Here is an 18,832-nt window from a genome sequence, read left to right as displayed (position 1 = left end):
ATCTCAAATGCTCTTTCCACATTTGCCGAATCACGATTCCTTTTCTGGCAACTCTTCCTTGTCTCCACCCTCCCCACTAAATTCTGAACTACCAGGCTCAACCTGATTCTCATGCGACGACCCATCAGAGGCTCAGCTGGAGCTATGCCAGTAGCGGTATGAGGGGTGGTTCTGTAGGCTAATGGGAACCGTGGTATCTTGGTTCCTTGCTTCTTCAGGCCAGCCTTGAACATCTGAACAGCGCACTCAACCAACCCATTTGACGAGGGGTGATATGGTGCGGTCCGAATATGTTTTAATCCACCAAATGTCATGAACGGCTGGTATTCCACAATTGTGAACACCGTTCCATTGTCCAAGATGTGGTGATGTACATCAATGTAAATGCATGTACGCTAGCTAGACACTAGAGGGAGCACCAGAAACATCTCTCACACGCACTCAACCAATAGATCAGTTCGATAGGACACGACCAATGGACATTCACGATAAATTCAGAGGTGACACAACCACTGGAGGGCATTACACCAACCCATATATAAAGGACACCACACACATGATATACGTCTTTCCAGTGCAGACAGTCAGTAAGTAGAGACACAGGGTTGATTCAATATTACACCCACCACGTGGATTGCAGCAACTGGTTAGTCAGTCTGGGTAGCAATAGTAGGATTAGCAGCAGTGTCGAACCCGACTAATAGAAGTGTAAATAGTTTAATATACGTGTTGAAGCTATCTCCACGTCTGAACCTTCCTTTGTCAAGTGCACCACAAGGAAGCCGCTTATGTTACACCTAGAACATAACAAATCACAAGACAAGTGCTTCTGGTCTGCCGTGGGGGCAAAACATTGGTGCAGTTTCTCAGCTGTGGTGTAGGAAGTTGTGGACTTTATTTCAAATACCTACATCCATTTTGGATTGGCGTCCACAAGCCAAAGGAGCATGACTCCCATGAATGGGCCAACATAATCTACATGAAATCTCGCCCATGATCGACCCGGCCATTCCCAGGGGAGCAAGAGAGCTGCATTTGGAAATTTCAGGTATAACTGGCATTGTCACAACCATTTCTATATCCGCATCGATGTCAGGCTACCAAACGTAGCTTGTCGCATTTTCAGCTTGGATGCCCAAATGGTCACTAAGCAATTCCCCAAGCAGTGATTCTCTTCCAGATATGGTGTCATGTGAGAGTACCTTTAAGAAATGGGTGTTTAAGAAATGTACCTTTAAGAAATGGAGCTGCTCATGTTACTGGAGTGATGTCAGAGTGTGGGTGGAGCTGAGCTCTACTCCTGCTTTTTAGTTTCAGTTTGAGAAAAAGCTTGGGTGTGTCTGGGTTTTTCAGTGAGTTGCATCTGATGTCTGCCATCCAAAGACTATCTATGGATCATTTGGTGAATTCAGAATTATACATGTTTTCAGTATTGGATGTAATCTCTGATGTGCTTCCGTTTAGAGGTTTGTTAAGTCTTTTGGATGTTAAAAGAATAGCATACAGATTGCTTAGTGTTGTATTCTTTGGGGGGGGGGGTGTATTTGAATTAATGGTTGCTAAAATATTCACTGTTTGTTTTAAAAAGGTTACTTGAGTTCATAGAATAAACATTGTTTTGTTTTAAAAAATACTCGTCCATTTCTGCTGTACCCTACCAGTAGAGTGAGCCGTGTTCTCCCCATACCACATTCTATTAAAAGTTGTGGGTCAGGGGAACTCCATGATGCACTTTGGGATTCTCTAAACCCTGGCCCATAACAATGGAGCCAATCACTCTCGTTCCCCAAAGGTTGACGCCATACTAGCAACTATGCTCATCTTTCCTATACTGATGAGGCTTCATTTCCTCCAAAGCTTTCTAATTCCTCCATCCATGCAGTTTCATATGTTTAACCTTAGATAACAATGGGTCTCTATTAGTTCAGTACTTTATTTGCTGTGCTGCACAGGTAAGGAGTGCAGAAAATTGAAGGCCATCACAATCACTTGCAGTACCAAAGAGGGTGGTGTGTTTTCTGGTAGGTAACTTAAGGCGTCTGCATTTGCTGACATTCAAAGGTATACTCGTAGGCAGTTAAGAACAGCGCCCAATGTTGTATCCGAGCAGAAGCAATTGGTGGAATTGTTTTGTCTTCCCTGAAAAGCCCTAAAAGTAGTGTCATGCGAGAGTGCCTGTAAGAACTGGATGTTTAAGCAATGTACCTTTAAGAAAACAGTGATGTCATAGAGTGGGTGGAGCTCAGCTCAGGTCAGCCATTTTGCAGGTTTTTAGTTTCAAAAAGCTGGGTATGTGTCTGCGTTTGCAGTGAGCTGGATCTGCTGTGATCTCTGCCATGAAAGACTATCTCTGGATCATTTGGGTGATTTAAACTTATAATAGTGAAGCCTTTAACCTGATGTGATACTGTTTACAGGTGTTAAGTCTCTTGGAAATTTGAAGGAACATTTTAAGGAATTATTTACTGTTGCAATATTTTCTGAGTTATCTTTGAAGTAAGGGGTGTTAAGAGATCCAATGTTTATTTAAGATGTTAAGTTGAGTTCATGGAATAAACAGTGTTTTGTGTTTAAAAACCCACGTGTCCATAATTGTAATCCCACACCTAGGGAAAAAGCCGTGTGCTAGGAAAAGCAACAAATCCATTAAAGGGAGAGGTTGGTTGAACTCCATGATACATTGTGGGGTTCTGAAAACGCCTCGCCCATAACAGTAGCTTGTGGTCTGTGAAGATAGTAAAATGCCTCCCATATATATTTTGATGAAACTTCTTGCTGCCATTGATAATGGCCAGCCCTTTTTATTCTATTTGGGTGTGTCCTCTTTCTGCATCTGTTAGGGTCGTGATGCGTACCCAATGGGTCTCTCCATTGTATGTGATAACATAGCCCCTATCCCCATATGGTGATGCATTTCATGCAAGTGCTATCTTCTTACAGGGGTTGGAATGTACTAATAAGCATTAAAACTGAGATGCCTGCTTAACTTTGTTAAAAGCCTCTTCCTATGGCGCTTCTTTAACAGCGAACCCTGCCGGAAACTCTCCTTGGTTCGCTAGAAGATGGCGCAAGCCAACGAAACCCAAAAACAGACAGGTATATTGGCATAACCCTTATGAATATTTGTGTTGACATACACCCTTGATGCTTCATCCAGTTCTAACTGTTGCAAAGCGTGGCTCTTGTCCAGCTTGGAGTATTGTGAGTCATGGTGTTAATGGTAAGATCCTGGCATGGATAGAGGATTGGCTGACTGGCAGAAGGCAGAGAGCGGGGATAAAGGGGTCTTTTTCAGGATGGCAACCAGTGATTAGTGGTGTGCTTCAGAGGTTGGTGCACGGACCACAACTTTTCACAATATACATTAACAATCTGGAAGAAGGAACTGAAGGCACTGTTGCTAGGTTTGCAGATGATACAAAGATATGTAGAGGGACAGGTAGTATTGAGGAATCGGGGGGCTGCAGAAGGACTTGGACAGGCTAGGAGAGTGGGCAAATAAGTGACAGATGGAATACAATGTGGAAAAGTGTGAGGTTATGCACTTGAAAGGAGGAATGGAGGCATATTTTCTAAATGGGAAATGGCTTAGGAAATCAGAAGCACAAAGGGACTTGGGAGTCCTTGTTCAAGATTCTCTTCCGGTTAACGTGCAGGTTCAGTCGGCAGTTAGGAAGGCAAATGCAATGTTAGCATTCATGTCGAGAGGGCTAGAATACAAGAGCAGCTATATAAGGCTCTGGTCAGATCCCATTTGGAGTATTGTGAGCAGTTTTGGGCCCCGTATCCAAGGAAGGATGTGCTGGCCTTGGAAAGGGTCCAGAGGAGCTTCACAAGAATGATCCCTGGAATGAAGAGCTAGTCGTATGAGGAACAGTTGTGGACTCCGTGTCTGTACTCGTTGGAGTTTAGAAGGATATGGGGGGATCTTATTGAAACTTACAGGGTACTGCGAGGTCTGGATAGAGTGGGCATGGAGAGGATGTTTCCACTTGTAGGAGAAACTAGAACCAGAGGGCATCATCTCAGACTAAAGGGACGATCCTTTAAAACAGAAATGAGGAATAATTTCTTCAGCCAGAGGGTGATGAATTTATGGAACTCTTTGCCGCAGAAGGCTGTGGAGGCCAAATCACTGACTGACTTTAAGACAGAGATAGATAGGTTCATGATTAATAAGGGGATCAGTGGTTATGGGGAGAAAGCAGGAGAATGGGGATGAGAAAAATATCAGCCAAGATTGAACGGCGGAGCAGACTCGATGGGCAAGTGGCCTGATTCTACTCCTTGGTCTTATGGTATACATCAGACCCCCAGCCAACTTGGCATATATACTTTGGGGATGGGTTACATATCTAGCTTCATGGCCTGATTTACTATCAGCTTGAAATCTCTACAGGTACAGATGGTATTGACTGGTTTGACTACTGGCACAATGGGTGCTGCCCATTCTGCGAATTGTTCAGGCTTAATGATGCCCAAGTCTTCCAATCATTTTAGTTCTGTCTCTACCTTCTCTACTATTGTGTAGGGCACAGATCTTGCTCTAAATATCCAGGGTGGTTTCTGGGTTCACATGGATCTTTGCTTGCAATCCTTTGATCTTTCCCAAATCCTCCTGGAACATATCTTGGTATTTCTTTATGACTTTGTGCAGGGCCCCCTCTTTCGATTTTAAAAAGTTCCAGCCCGTTCAACTTCATCTCCTGCAGCCAGTCATGCCCCATTAAACTCGGTCCTTGACTTGACACCAATGGCAGCTTGCAGACTGCTGACTATAACTCGCTGCAGTAATGGTAACCCCTACTATTTTTATGGTCTCTCTGGTATATGTAGCTAGTTTAACTGCAGTATATTTTAACCTCCGGGATTGAACCCCTTCATGGAGATATGGGTAGGTCTGTTTGCCCATGGCAGTAGCTGACACACCCGTGTCCACTTCCATCTTCAGTGGCTGCCTGTTCACTAGCAACACCGCTTTGTGGTCTGCTTTCACATTATTAAGTGACAAAACGTTCCATTCACCTGCTGGCCCATCCTCCACATGCTGCAATGGGGCTGGATTATTTTCTCTGCTGGTACAGGGAAGACCCTGCTTGTTTTTACACTTGTAACTCCAGTATCCTTTTCTTCCACACACCAAATCCACACGTTTCTCTGTCGTGGCTTCCCCCACATTGATAGCACACTATTATTCCTAGGCTGTTGTTTAAATCTTGCATACTTTGTGGCTCTTCTGTCTCCTGCGTTATTCTCTTGACTTAAACCAGCGCCTCCACTCCTAGTGCCACTGCTGCTCGCAGCTTCCCACCCTAACTAATGGACGTTATCTCTCTGTGCACTTTACAGCACTGGGCGCCCTTCCCAGCGCTCTCTATTCCTGACACCATTTCCAGCGACTTTTTTTAAAGTATATTCCGGTTCAGCTCACAATTTTCTCTGTACAGCTGCATTATTTACACTGCACACCAATCAGTCTCTTAATGTGTCATTCAACGCTGACCCAAAATTGCAATGCTCCGCGATTTGTTTTAGCCTTGCTACAAAGGTCACTTTTGAGCTACCACGTGGAGTTCAATTTGAACCTTTGTAATGCCCCTCAATGAGCTCTGCAAATGTTTTTTTTGTTGGGAGCATCCGGGCATGTTAACTTCAAGTTAAATATTTGGGTCCCACATGCAGTCAGCAATATAACTTTAGTTGTATCCCCCCCGTGTATTTTTAATTTTCCGAAGAGAGGCATGAATACTTTTTACTGTTTTGCAGGCTGAACTCGATTGGACATGTTCTGCAACTCTTGCAACCCAACTTACCTTCAAAATTCGTTCTTCGGTGCAATCAGTCGCTGTTGTTTTTCCTCATCATCAATGTAGTAAATTCAATAATTGGTGACCAGTTAGCTAACTAACGACAACGGGCTTATTATAAATATAAGCTATACACAGAGCATCATAATTGATGTCTTCATTCTCAGCACTAGAATTAAACCTGGATGCAAAAGCGCATGCTCTATACCAGGATCCTTGCGTTCGTTCCCATTGATCGATCGGGTCACTTGTCCCTTCCGATGCACACCCTCTTAAAGGGGCTAGCTACTACATATACAAATAAACATCATTTTAATTTTGAAGAGAATTCAACCATTTCCCAAGAAATCCTAAATGTGTCATCAATTAAATTGTAACAAAATATGCAGCTGCTTGTTTCAAGAAACTTGCCAGCCAATTGGTGGTTTTTCTGTTAAAAGAGCTACTAATCTCTTTCTAATTTACTTTTCAGGGAACAAGTGGGACATGGTTTACAGTGGAGCTACCAGAGAACATGTTTGTGACCATCTTAATCCTGGATGTACTTACCAGTTGCGAGTTTACTGTATCAGTGAAGGAGGGCAGAGTTTGGTAATGTTGAGATTTATCATACTGATCATACATTAAGCCTGCTCCACCATTCAATAAGATCGTGGCTGATATGATTGTGGCCTCAACTCCACTTTCCTGCCTTCCCCCATAATCCTTGACCCCTTTATCAATCAAAAATGTGTCTAACTCAGCCTTGACTTTGTTCAATGACCCAGCATCCAGTGCTCTGAGGAAGAGAGCTCCAAAGAGAAAAGACGTTCCACCTTATCTCCATCTTAAATGAAGGGTCCCTTATTTTTAAAATTTGCCCTTAGTTCTAAACTCCCCCATAAGAGGAACATCCTCTCATTATATACCCTGTTGATCCCCTCAAATCTTATATGTTTCAATAAAATCGCTTCTCACTCTTCTAAACTCAAATGAGTATAACCCAACCTTTACTCATAAGACAACCCATTCATCTCTGGAATCAGCCGAGTGAACTGTCTGTGAACATCTTCCAATGCAAGTAAATCCTTAAGTGAGGAGACCAAAACTGTACTCAGTACTCTGGGTACAGTCGCCAATGTCTTGTAAAGTTATAACAAGACTTACCTACATTTATACTCCATCTCCCTTGCAATAATGACTAACATTCAATTTGTCTTCCTAATTACTTGCTCTACCTGCATTCTAACATTGCGTGATTCATGTACAAGAACATCCAGACCACAGTACTGCAGCATTTTAACCAAAATCTTACAATCATTAGCTATTTGTCTAACCGTCATTTGCCTAAATGTCATTTTCCAAGTTGACAGTTAATGCTTCTTAAGTGTTCCATTATTTTTGGGCTGAATCAAAAGTGCTTAATCACCTGTGATATTATCGTACACATGAAAAAAATGCCTTTTCAAAAAATTATATACATTTATATTGACTTTTAAACAATTCATTGGGTAAAGCCAAACAATTCACCAAAAGGACCAATAAAGTAGTATATTGTCTCAGAGTTCTGTAGTTCCCTTCTAATCTGCTACTGCTATTCAGAGCTGAGATCTCTACCAATGTCCAGAGCTGTCTGTTCAAACTTCAGGAATAAAGTGAATGAGAAGAATTCAGTGGAATAGATTCTACATGCACAATTGAATTGTATTGGCAGGACATGGTTGCACTGCAAGTGAATGAAGGAGAAAGTGGTTTTGTTTTGTTGAATCGGATTATCAGCAGTGGACTCAAAGCTGCTGGCACTAAGTTACTAACATACTTTTTTTTAAACACTGAAATGGGAACTAACAAAACTGATTTTTGATTCATTCAGTTTGGTCACTCAGTAACAAAATTAAGGAAATGGAGGGTCTTTACACCCATTTTACAGCACTGCCTATTACATGGCTATTACATATAGTACATGTAAGTCATATTTTCACAAAGTCTGCTATAAGTAGTGGGGACTATAATGCCCTATGCATTCTCCAAACATGCCAAAGCCCCTCACAACCAACAAATTATTTGTGAAGTACAGTTACTGTTTTTGTGTAATTTCATGTTCCTAAAACATGAAAGAGATAATAAACTGTTAAATCAAACCTTACTTCTTTTCTTATTTAAAAAGTGGACATTAGAGTTTCAGGAAATTTCCAACAGCAGCTACTGGACAAAAGCTCAATTCTCATCCTTGTGAAATCTCATACCTCTCGTTTTGAGCACATGTTCCAACCAATGAAACCAGGGACCAGCAAACAATGTCCCCCCAGCCTGGTCTCAACATGTCCTGCCCCATTCAATGACTTACATACACATACACCGAGTCCCTCTGTTCCTCCATCTCCTTTAGAGTTTCTCCCTCCATTTTATATCGTGTCTCCATATTCTTCTCTGCATTGAACTTCAAGACTATCCTCATCATTTCCAATTTTCATATCATTTGCAAATTTCAAAATCATGCCCTGAACACCACAATCTAGGTCATTAATATATATCAGGAAGAAGAAGTGTCCCAACTGACCCCTGGGGAGCTGCACTACAAACCTTCCTCCAATCTGAACATCAACCATTTATTTCTCTAAGTCTGTTCCCCTCCGGAGATGTACAGTCCCCGGTTTCTTATCTCTTTCCCCCACCCCCCACCCCCCTTACTCTCATGCACAGCTTGTTCACTAGTGTAGTGTCCCCCCACCACCACCAGTGGTGGGGGGACACTTCCAGATCGTGAAAGTCCGCATTAAGTTCATTTTCCCTCATTACTTCTTCCCGCACTCATTCTTTTGGACAAACTCGCATGCCTCCTCCGGCATAGTCTTATCGGCATATCGAAATAGTCTTCTTTTCCCTGAAATGTGATCCATAGTCCAGCCGGGTACAGCAAGCCAAACCGCATCTTGCTTTTAACCAGTGTGGATTTTGCCCGTGAAATTCTGCCCAGCGCTTGGCCAGGTCCACGCCAATGTCCTGGTACAAGCAAATGGTGTGCCCTTTCCACTTGCACAACCGCATGCTCTTTGCCCACCTCAGAATCCGTTCTTTGTTTTGGAATCTGTGGAGCCCCACTATAATTGTCCATGGTAGTTCTCCTGACTTGGGTCTTTGATGGAGCGACCTGTGGGCCCAGTCCACCCGTGGGGGCTTGGCGTCGCCCTCTTCCCCAAGCAGTTTTCCAAGAAACAATGCGACAAATTAAGTTGTGTTCCTTCCCTCTGTGCCCTCCGGTAGCCTAATGATCCGTAAGCTCTGCAGGCAGGACCTGCTTTCTTCGTCATCTACCTCCCCTTCAGTACCTTCTGGGTCATCAATAACCTTGCCACTTTGAGTGAGGTGATCCACTTCCCCGGTTCATGACTGCCTTTGGCGGGTCCGGCACCTTTGCCTCCTGGGCCCCCAGTCTCCCCTCTGCTCAGTCCACTGCCTCCTTTATGGGGCCATCCTGGCCTCTACTGCTGACCTCATTGCTGCCATGAAGTCAACTTTCACGTCTTCTCTGTACTTCTGGAGTTCTATTGTGGTGAACTCCATCAGCTTCTCCATCATCGGCTGGGCCGTCGGTGTCGATTCTGTTGGGTCCGCCATGTTCAGCGCTGGGCCGTCACGCGGGTCTCCCTATTCTGGGGTTGGTGTTTTCCTCTCTCTGCTTTTATTATTTTTGCAGCCAGATTACTGGTTCGCCGGTATCCTAATTGGTTAAGTAGTAGATGAGGTTTCAGATGGGGAACATTTTGCCTATTTGGTGCCCATTTGATGGTGTTAAAAGGTTCAACACAAGTTTCTGGGAGGGAGCCACCTTTCGAGCGACCGCTCAGCTCATGGGCACCACCAGAAGTCCAATCTAAACCTTATGATGCAATGATCATTGTTCCCTAAATGCTATTCCACTGATATTTCATCCATTTGGGCAAACCCATTTCCCAGAAACAGTTCCAACAGTGCCTGCCCTCTTGTTGGACCGGCAACATACTGCTGCACAAAATTATCCTGAACATTTTCCTGGATCTCTCACTCCAGTTGTCCCTTCGCACTATTTCTAATCCAGTTTATATTGGATAATTGAAGTACCCCCATTGTAATTATTCTATAATTCTTGCACCTCACAGGAACTTATTTTCAAATGTGTTTCTCTGCACCCCTTCCACTGGGCGCGATTCTCCGCTCCCGCGACTAAGTGCCCACGCCGTCGTGAACGCCGTTGAGGTTCACGACGGCGTGAAACGGCCCCAATCTCGACTGATTCAGGGCCCGAAAATGGGCTAGGATCGGGGACGCGAGAAACTCGGGGGACGTGTCGCGAAAGCAGCTTCGTCAGCGCGGGCATTGGCGCCGCGTAAATGACGTGGCTGGCGCCGCGTAACTGGAGTCACCTGCGCATGCGTGGTTGCCGTCCTCCCCGAGGCTGCCCCGCAAGAAGATGTCGGATGGATCCTGCGGGGCGCGGAGGAAAGGATGTCCTCCTTCAGAGAGGCCGGCCCGCCGATCGGTGGGCACCGATCGTGGGCCAGACCCCTTTTGAGTCCTACCCCGGTGAAAGAACCCCCCTCGCCCCCCCACAGGCACCCCCCCCCCCCCCCCCAGCTTTCCCGCGCTGTTCCCGCCGGCACCGACCAGGTGTGGATGTCGCCGGCGAGAAGCCGTTGTTTTGGGCAGGCCGCTCGGCCCATCCGGGCCGGAGAATAGCGGGTGTAGCGGCGAATCGCCATTTTGGGTGTCCTGGGCGATTCTCTGGCCTGCGCCGTGCAGAACTCGACGGGGCCATTCTTGCCGCTTGGGTGAATCGCGGGAGGGCGTCGGACCGGCGTCGCAGGGAAAAATGGCGCGCCAGGGGATTCTCCAAACCGGCGCGGGAGCGGAGAATCACGTCCACTATATACTGATGGTCTATATACTACACCAATTAATTCTTTTGAAGTTTTTTTTCTTCTATCCCTCTAGCCAGAGAGGCGAGAGGGATAGTCTCTTTTGCCCCTTTGAAATATCTTCTCGCTCCAGTACTGTAATGGCATCTTTAATCAATATTTCCCCTTCTCTTTTCTTCCTTTCCTATCTCTCCTAAGCACCCTGGAATATTTAATGCCCAGTTTGGTTTTGAGCCAGGTCTCTGTTATAACAATAATATCATAATTCCATTTGTCATCCTGTGCCTGTAGTTAACCAGCCTTATTAACCACAGTAAGAAGTCTCACAACACCAGGCTAAAGTCCAACAGGTTTGTTTCAAACACTAGCTTTCGGAGCGCTGCTCCTTCCTCAGGTGTATGCTCCGAAAGCTAGTGCTTGAAACAAGCCTGTTGGACTTTAACCTGGTGTTGTAAGACTTCTTACTGTGCTCGCCCCAGTCCAACGCCGGCATCTCCCCATCATGATTATTAACCACACTTCATGAGGGTCACGTGATGCGAGCGCAGGAATAGCTGTGTCTCCATGGGCTTTGGCGCTGCACATTCTTTAATCTTCTCATTTATCGCACGTGCGTGCAGCCCATATTTACCTAATCCGGGAGTGAATGCTTCATATTATGTCTCTGGAAGATTTCTGGCTGAGCATGACAAAATACTAAAAATCCTTATTAAAAAATCATTGAAAATGAGAGCAGTCAGAAGGGGTGGATCCAACCCCTCAACATCGTGGTTTAATCGTCGAATGAGCTCTCAATCTGGCATTCTCAAAGGCATTGCAGCTGATGACTACAAGAAACTCAGCTCGTTAGTGCAGAATATCAGTGCTTGTGCTATACAACTGCAGAATACTAACAAAAGGCTCGTTGAAGCATAGAGAGAATCCTTGCTGTCGGAAATACAACTTCCTCGGTTAAGGGTCGCTTGCAATCGTTGGAAAAGCATCGACATATGTCAGACTTGTGGATGATATGGAAAACCAAGGCTGGAGGAAAAATGGAGGTTGTCGGTTCGAGAGTATTCAACCCCCCCCCCCCACTAATAGTAACAAAAAAGGTTAGGTGGGGCTACTGGGTTACAGTGATAGAGTAGAAGTGTGGGGTTCACTAGGGTGCTCTTTTCAAGGGACGGCGCAGACTCGATGGGTTGAATGGCCTCCTTCTGCACTGTAAATTCTGTGGAACCTATGGAATCCCCCTTTCTGTCTCTGCCTCTGCAACTGAGCCTCCTTTACCCTCAGCACCTTCCCTGCCCATATGAATTCCGAGATCACTGTCTCCAACCCCCGGAAGAAGGCCTTTGGGAGGAAGATAGAGAGGGCCTGGAAAACAAACGGGAATCTTGGCAGCGCATTCATCTTTTCCACCTGCACCCTCCCTGCTAATGTAAGATGCAATGTAAACCACCTCTTAAAATCCCCCTTAACCTGCTCTGCTAACGTTGACAGTTCCACCTGTGCATCGTAGCCTATTCTTGCCTCACATGAATCCCTAAATAACTAAACCTCTCCCTAGCTACCTTAAACAGCAACACCTCCAAATTGGTCCCCATCCCGCCGCATTCACTAGAAACACCTCACTCTTCCCAACATTTAACTTATACCCGGAGAAGACCCCAAACCTCTCTAATAGTCCCATTCTCTCCAGCGGGTCTGACATAAACATCAACAGATTGTCCGCGTATAAAGAAACCCGATGCTCCCTGCTCCCCTCACAATCCCCTGCCGCTCCACAGACCCCCGAAGGGCCATCGCCAAGGGCTCAGTCGTCAGCGCAAACAATAGCGGTGAAAATGGACACCCCTGCCTGTGCAGTTCAAAACTTGTATGTACATTCATACACTTGCCATCTAAGATACATGCAAAAGACTCACCCACGTCACAAACTTCGGCCCAAACCCAAACCTTCCTCATAACCACATGAAATGAAAAATGAAAATCGCTTATTGTCACAAGTAGACTTCAAATGAAGTTACTGTGAAAAGCCCCTAGTCGCCACATTCCGGCGCCTGTTCGGGGAGGCTGTTACGGGAATTGAACCGTGCTGCTGGCCTGCGTTGGTCTGCTTTCAAAGCCATTGATTTAGCCCTGTGCTAAACAGCCCCTGCTAGTCAACGTATATGTGCCCAATTGGGTGTCCATTTAACAGCCTCCTGATATTGCTAGAGAGCTGTTGGCCCTTTATAAAACCCGTTTGAGCCTACGAAACCGCCCCTGGCTCACATCCCTCCATCCTCCCCACCAACAACTTAGCCAGTACTTTCACGTCCGTATTCAACAACGAAATGGACCTGTATCCTTCTTCGGGATTAGTGTAATCAATGCCTGTGTTAGCATCTCTGGCAACGCCCCCCTCTCCAACGCCTTACTAAACATCCCCAACAAATGAGGTGCCAACTCTGCCACAGGCGCCTTATAAATCTTCGCCGGAAGCTGTCTGGCCCTGGGTCCTTCCCCGACTGCATTCGCTAATACTGTCCATTATCTTCCTCAGCTCCAGCGGTTCCTCCAACGCCTGCCTCTTCCCTTCCTCCTACTTTGGGAACTCCAACCCATCCAAATACTGCCCCATATCCCCTTCCTCACCCGGCTCAGCCCTATACAGCTCATAATGCCCCCTGAACACTTTGTTTATTCTCCCCAGCTCTGACACCACCTCACCCTTCTCTGTCAGCACCCTTAGAATTTTGTTAGACCCTGCCTGCCTCCGTAGCTGGTGGGCCAGCATACAGCTCACCTTCTCTCTGTACTCGTACTGCACCCCCCCCCTTGCCCTCCGTAACAGCCCCACCGCCTTGCCTGTCATCGGCCTATCAAACTGCCCTGCAACCTCTTCCTCTCCGTCAACAACTCCTTAGTGGGAGCCCCCGAGTATCTCCTGGCCACCTCGACTATCTCGTCCAGCAACCATCCATGCTCCTCCCTAGTCCTCCTGTCCCTGTGTGTCTTGAACGAGATAATCTCCCCTTGAACCACCGCCTTCAACGCCTCTCAGAACAAGGCCGCCGACACCTCCCCATTCTGATTAAGCTCCACGCAATCTCCAATCGCCGACCTCACCTTTTTGTACAACCCCTTATCTGCTAAGGGACCTGAATCTACCCTTCACGCCAGCCGCTGTACCTGCCCCGAGCTAAGCCTCATCTCCAGCCAGTGTAACGCATGATCCAAAATCACTATTCCTGAATATTTCACCCCAACTTGCCACAAATAAATCAATTCTACAGTACAGCTTGTACACATGTGAGAAGAAGGAATACGCCCTCCCCCTCTCCTCGGGTTCCTGAACCTCCACGGATCAATCATTCCCATACGTTCCATAAACTCTCCCAACTCCTTCACCATCCTCAACCTTTCCATTGACATGGCGCTCAGCCTGTCCCCCTTCGGCTCCATCACATAATTAAAATCTCCCCCCATAATCAGTTGTTGCGCATCCAATTTCGGGATCGCTCCCACTAACCTCTTTACGAACCCTGCATCATCCCAATTGGGCACATATACGTTGACTAGCATGACCGGTGTCCCCTCCAGCACCCCACTCACTATCCCACACCTTCCCCCAGGTCCTGCACTTCCCTAGTCCTCATGAACCCCATTCTTTTATTCACCAAGATGGCCACCCCCCGCGACTCAATCAAACCCCAAGTGAAATACTTGTCCCACCCATCCCTTCCTCAACCTAACCTGATCGTTCACCCGGAGGTGCATCTCCTGCAGAAAAATCACCTCTGCTTTCAAACTCCTCGGGTGTGCAAAAATCCAAGACCTCTTAACTGGCCTATTTAGCCCCTGGACATTCCACGACACAACTCTTAACGGAGGCTCAAGCCTCCATTCCCCACTACCGTCCGCCATCATCCCCCACCGGTTCTACCCCACTTAATACTGCCCTAAGCCAGGCCAATCCAAGATGGCGCCCTCTCTGTTCATGACCACGCTCAGCCTCCAACTCTGCCACGTCATAATGCCCCTTCCCCTTCTGTTTCTCTCCCCCCAACCCCCCCGCCCCCAAACCTGGCTGCCTCTCACGACCTCCTCCTCCACCTTACCTCTGTTCACCGGCATTACTTGCTAGCATGGCTGCTGCATAACCTTGTCGGTCCCTCCTTAGCCTGTGCAACCAGCCCCTTACACCCTTGAATACCCACCCAGCTGACAACCCCACCCAACAGGCCCCACTATACACACCGCAAATTCACAAATCACCTCCCAAAGAGAAAAATTGGGGTGTCGTTCTCCACAAACTTGTGCAACCCCACAATCACCGCCCATGGAGGCTCCCCCGCATTCAGCTTCTACCTCAAGGATTCCTTGCAGGAATCGCAGTAGCAATCCTCGCAGAGGTGCTACTGCTCCCTCAATCGCCTTCAACCAGTTACCATGCATCGCCTTCCTTTGCTGGCAAAATTCCTCCTTGATGAAGGTCATCAACTGCTCCAACTGGGGCTTCACCACTGATGGTGTTCCTTACCCCTCCACCATTCTTGAAATTATTGCTGCATCAGAGATCCCCTCCAATTCCTTAGCCAACTCTTTCACTGTTTTTTGCCAGGTCTGGTAGCCATTCCAATCTTGGGGAGAACCACTCCTTCTACACCTTCCGCACCACTTTTCTGCTGGAATTACTTTGCAAACGGGTATAAAGTGCCCAAACCAATGCCTGTGAGCCAGAGCTGCCCTGTGTGTGACCACTCACTCCATGGACGCCACCGGAAGCCAACTTTATCCTTTATAAGAAATCTCTGCATCTCGTTGCTAATGTTTCCTTGCTGGAAAAAATTCTCCAATGCAAATCGGATGCATTAGGGAGACAACATACTATCTTGGAGTCACATCTACGGCTGCAGAAACACCTATCTGCTCCCCGAACTATGGAATCCCTTACCACTGTAGCATTTTCACTCTTCCCACTCCCCTCCTGTGTAGCTGAGCCACTCATGGTGCCATAAATCTGGCTCTTGCTACAGTCCTCTGAGGAACCATCTCACTCACCACTCTCTAAATTTAAAAAATGGTGAGAGAGCGAGATCGCCTCAGAATTCCAACAGTACCTGCCTGTTGTGTTAGATCCTCTGGTGGTCACCCATTGTTCTCTGTCAGTGTACCTTTTAGCTCGCTCTCACTCTCTCTCTTTCCTCTCTCTCTCTCTCTCTCTCTCTCTCTCTCTTTCCTTCCTCCCTCTCTCTCTCCTCTCTGTCTTTCCTCGCTCTCTTTCCTCTCTCTCTCTCTCTTTTCTCTCTCTCTTTCCTCTCTCCTCTCTCCTCTCTCTCTCTCCCTGTCCTCTCTCTCTCTCTCTCTCTCTCCTCTCCTCTCTCTCTTTCCTCTCTCTCTCTCTCTCTCTCCTCTCTCTCTCTCTCTCTCTCTCTCTCGTCTCTCTCTCTTTCCTCTCTCTCTCGCTCTCCTCTTTCTTTTCTTTCTCTCTCTTCGCTCTTTCAGCCTCCACTGCTTTGAGTTCTCTCCCCAAATTCCCGCTGCTTTACGGGATCAATCTCTCCAAACTCCCACGGCTGTATGGGCTCTATCTCTGCAAATTTCCACTGCTTAATAGGATCGTGCTCTCAACTCCCACAACTTTATGGACTCTTTCTCTTCTTCTCTCTCTCCGAACTCCTGCTTTATAGGCTCTCTCTCGCTCTCCAAACTCTCATTGCTTTCTGGGCTCTCCGAACTGCCACGGCTTTATGGCCTCTCTGTCTGAACTCCCGCAGCTGTATGAGCTTTCTCCCCCAACGCCCACTCTTTATGGGATCTCTCCAAATTTCCATTGCTTAATGGGATCGCACTCTCCAAACTCGTGCTATGTTATGGGCTCTCTTTCCGAACTTCCACAGCTTAATGGGCCCTCTCTCCAAACTCCTGCAACTATCTGGGCTGTCTCCCTCCCTCTGAACTCCTGTTTCATGGGCTCTCTCTGAACTGCTGCAGCTTTATTGTCTCTCCTCTCTCAACTCCTGGTGCTTTATGGGTTGTTCACCCTCCGAACTCTGCTGCTTTATGTTGAATGTGTGAATAAGCTTTACTTCTGATGTAACCGTAAAGTGAGTTTGCTGTGAGTCACTTTAGAAATTGACCTCACAAACAGAGGGTTTGATGAAAAATGTCACAACCTTAGTCAAAAACGTAAAACACGTCTACTTACAGGCAGACAGTGAATAAATCGTAAAGGAATTCAGTTTTGCTTCCCTGCCCTGTCCATAACAGTAGGTATGTGGTAAATTGTATACCACAAGGTCCCAAAAGCACCATTGAGATGAACAGCCAGCAACGTTACTAGTAGGTGGCAACTGAGGGAGAAATGTAGGCCAGGATACAAGAAACTCCTTCCTAGACTCTGAATATTGATATGATATGCGATCTCTAACATTTGTTTGAATCGTCAGGGCCTCAGAACTACATCTTATAGAAAAGACAGCACCTCTGATAATGCAGTATATTCACCCCTAGAATGGACTTGAGCATGTGACCTTCTGATTCCTGTTGAATGGCACCACTGAGCCAAACTGTCACTTGTATGGTTATGTTACGTTGAGTAGGCGAGGAATTGATATTCCTGGTCCTGAGTAACATACCACCCTCAGTGTTGGGCTTCTCTTCTGTAAATCCTGTTCCTTTCATCTTAGTATGGTAACTAATTTTCTGATGTGCATCTTTTACAGGTCTCGGAAACATTACTAGTACAAACACCAGCAGTTCCTCCTGGTCCTTGCCAACCACCAAGACTTGTCGGTAAAGCACGGGCAAGAGAAATACAGTTACGATGGGGTAAGAACCACTTGTCTCTGGAGCATGTGCAAGTTGTTTTGGTCCATGATGGTTTGTGAAGTTGAGACAGAAAATTAGTACAGCCCAGTGATTACAATGTTTTTAATGTTGAGGCAGCATGCTTCGATATCGATCCTTGTTTGATTCCGGATCCATGTACCTGATAGAATTTTTCTCTTGGAGCAGCATCATTTTTTTATTCAAGGAATTTTGATATATACAAACAACTCAATAAACAACCAATACCCACACCCCTCCCTGCTCCACTGACGCCATCTCCTCCTCACATCCTGCCTTCCCCATTTTAACCCCCTTAGCCCACCCCCCTTACTGACTTCTCAAGCCTACTTAAAGAAATCAATAAACGGCTTCCACCTCCTGCCGACCCCCTCAAGTTGAACGTAACCTTCTCCAGCCTGCCAGGTTGCTCACCCACTTTCAGTAGCTCCGAGTCCCGGCACCCAAGAAAAATCCGTCTCCAGGCTATCAGGGAGGCAAAGACCAAAACATCGGCCTCTCTCACCCCCTGGAGTCCCAGGTCTTCCAACACCCCACACCCAGCACCTCAGACATCACGTCCGAGAAGCGCTGCCAGAGCCCCCTCAATCTTGTACATGCCCAGAACATGTGGAGGTAATTTGCCGGCCCTACCCACACACTGTCCTCACCTTTACTCCCTCAACGACCCTTCTGAGCTTTGTCCCGTCATATGAGTCCTATGTACCACTTTGAACTGGATGAGGCATAACCTCGTACATGACGAGGACGCATTCACCCTCCGCAAGGCCTCTGCCCGCGTCTCAGCCCCCACCTCCCGTTCCAGCACCTCCTCCCACTAACGCTTAATATCCCCCACCAGGACTTCCTCCCATTCCATCAACTCCTTATAGAGATCTGACACCTTCCCCTCCCCTATTTCGTCCTTCGACAGCACCTCATCCTGCAACCCCATGGGTGGCAGCCAAGGAAAGTTCAGCACCTCCCTCCTTGCAAAGTCGCGAACCTGCAGGTACCTAAAACCATTCCCCCTGGGCAACTCATACACTTCCTCCTGGTCCTCCAACTTCGCAAATTTGCCCCATATAAACAGATTGCCAAAGCGCTCAATCCCTCCTTGCCGCCACCCCAAAACCTCGCGTCTAGCCCCGCCGGTGCAAACCTATGGTTATTAAAAACCGCCACCCGCACCAAGGCACCTTCTAGCCCCAGATGCTGCCCCCACACCCTTAGGGGTGACATCATCACTGAGCTCACTGAGTACCTGGCCAGCGAGAACGGTAGAGGTGCCTGTCATGATATTTAGATCAGCATATCATGGTGCAATCACACACACTCTGATGGACATGCAGA

The 18,832-nt window shown here is 46.8% G+C and overlaps 1 protein-coding gene across 5 annotated transcripts in view; it reads left to right on the top strand.

Annotated features, from left to right (window-relative positions):
- The window catches only part of fndc3a (fibronectin type III domain containing 3A), a 406,018-nt gene that overhangs the window by 335,697 nt on the left and 51,489 nt on the right, over nt 1-18,832 (top strand). For all 5 annotated transcript variants that reach the window (XM_072514248.1, XM_072514250.1, XM_072514247.1 and 2 more), the window contains 2 exons: nt 6,280-6,398; nt 17,377-17,482. In XM_072514248.1, the coding sequence (XP_072370349.1) occupies nt 6,280-6,398; nt 17,377-17,482 (225 nt within the window). The remainder of the gene's footprint in view (nt 1-6,279; nt 6,399-17,376; nt 17,483-18,832) is intronic.

This window comes from Scyliorhinus torazame, chromosome 8 (assembly GCF_047496885.1).
Source record: "Scyliorhinus torazame isolate Kashiwa2021f chromosome 8, sScyTor2.1, whole genome shotgun sequence".
In the NCBI taxonomy this organism is placed as follows: Eukaryota; Metazoa; Chordata; class Chondrichthyes; order Carcharhiniformes; family Scyliorhinidae; genus Scyliorhinus; species Scyliorhinus torazame.
Note: the sequence above shows the minus strand (reverse complement) of the source record. Positions and strands in the feature narration are given on the sequence as shown.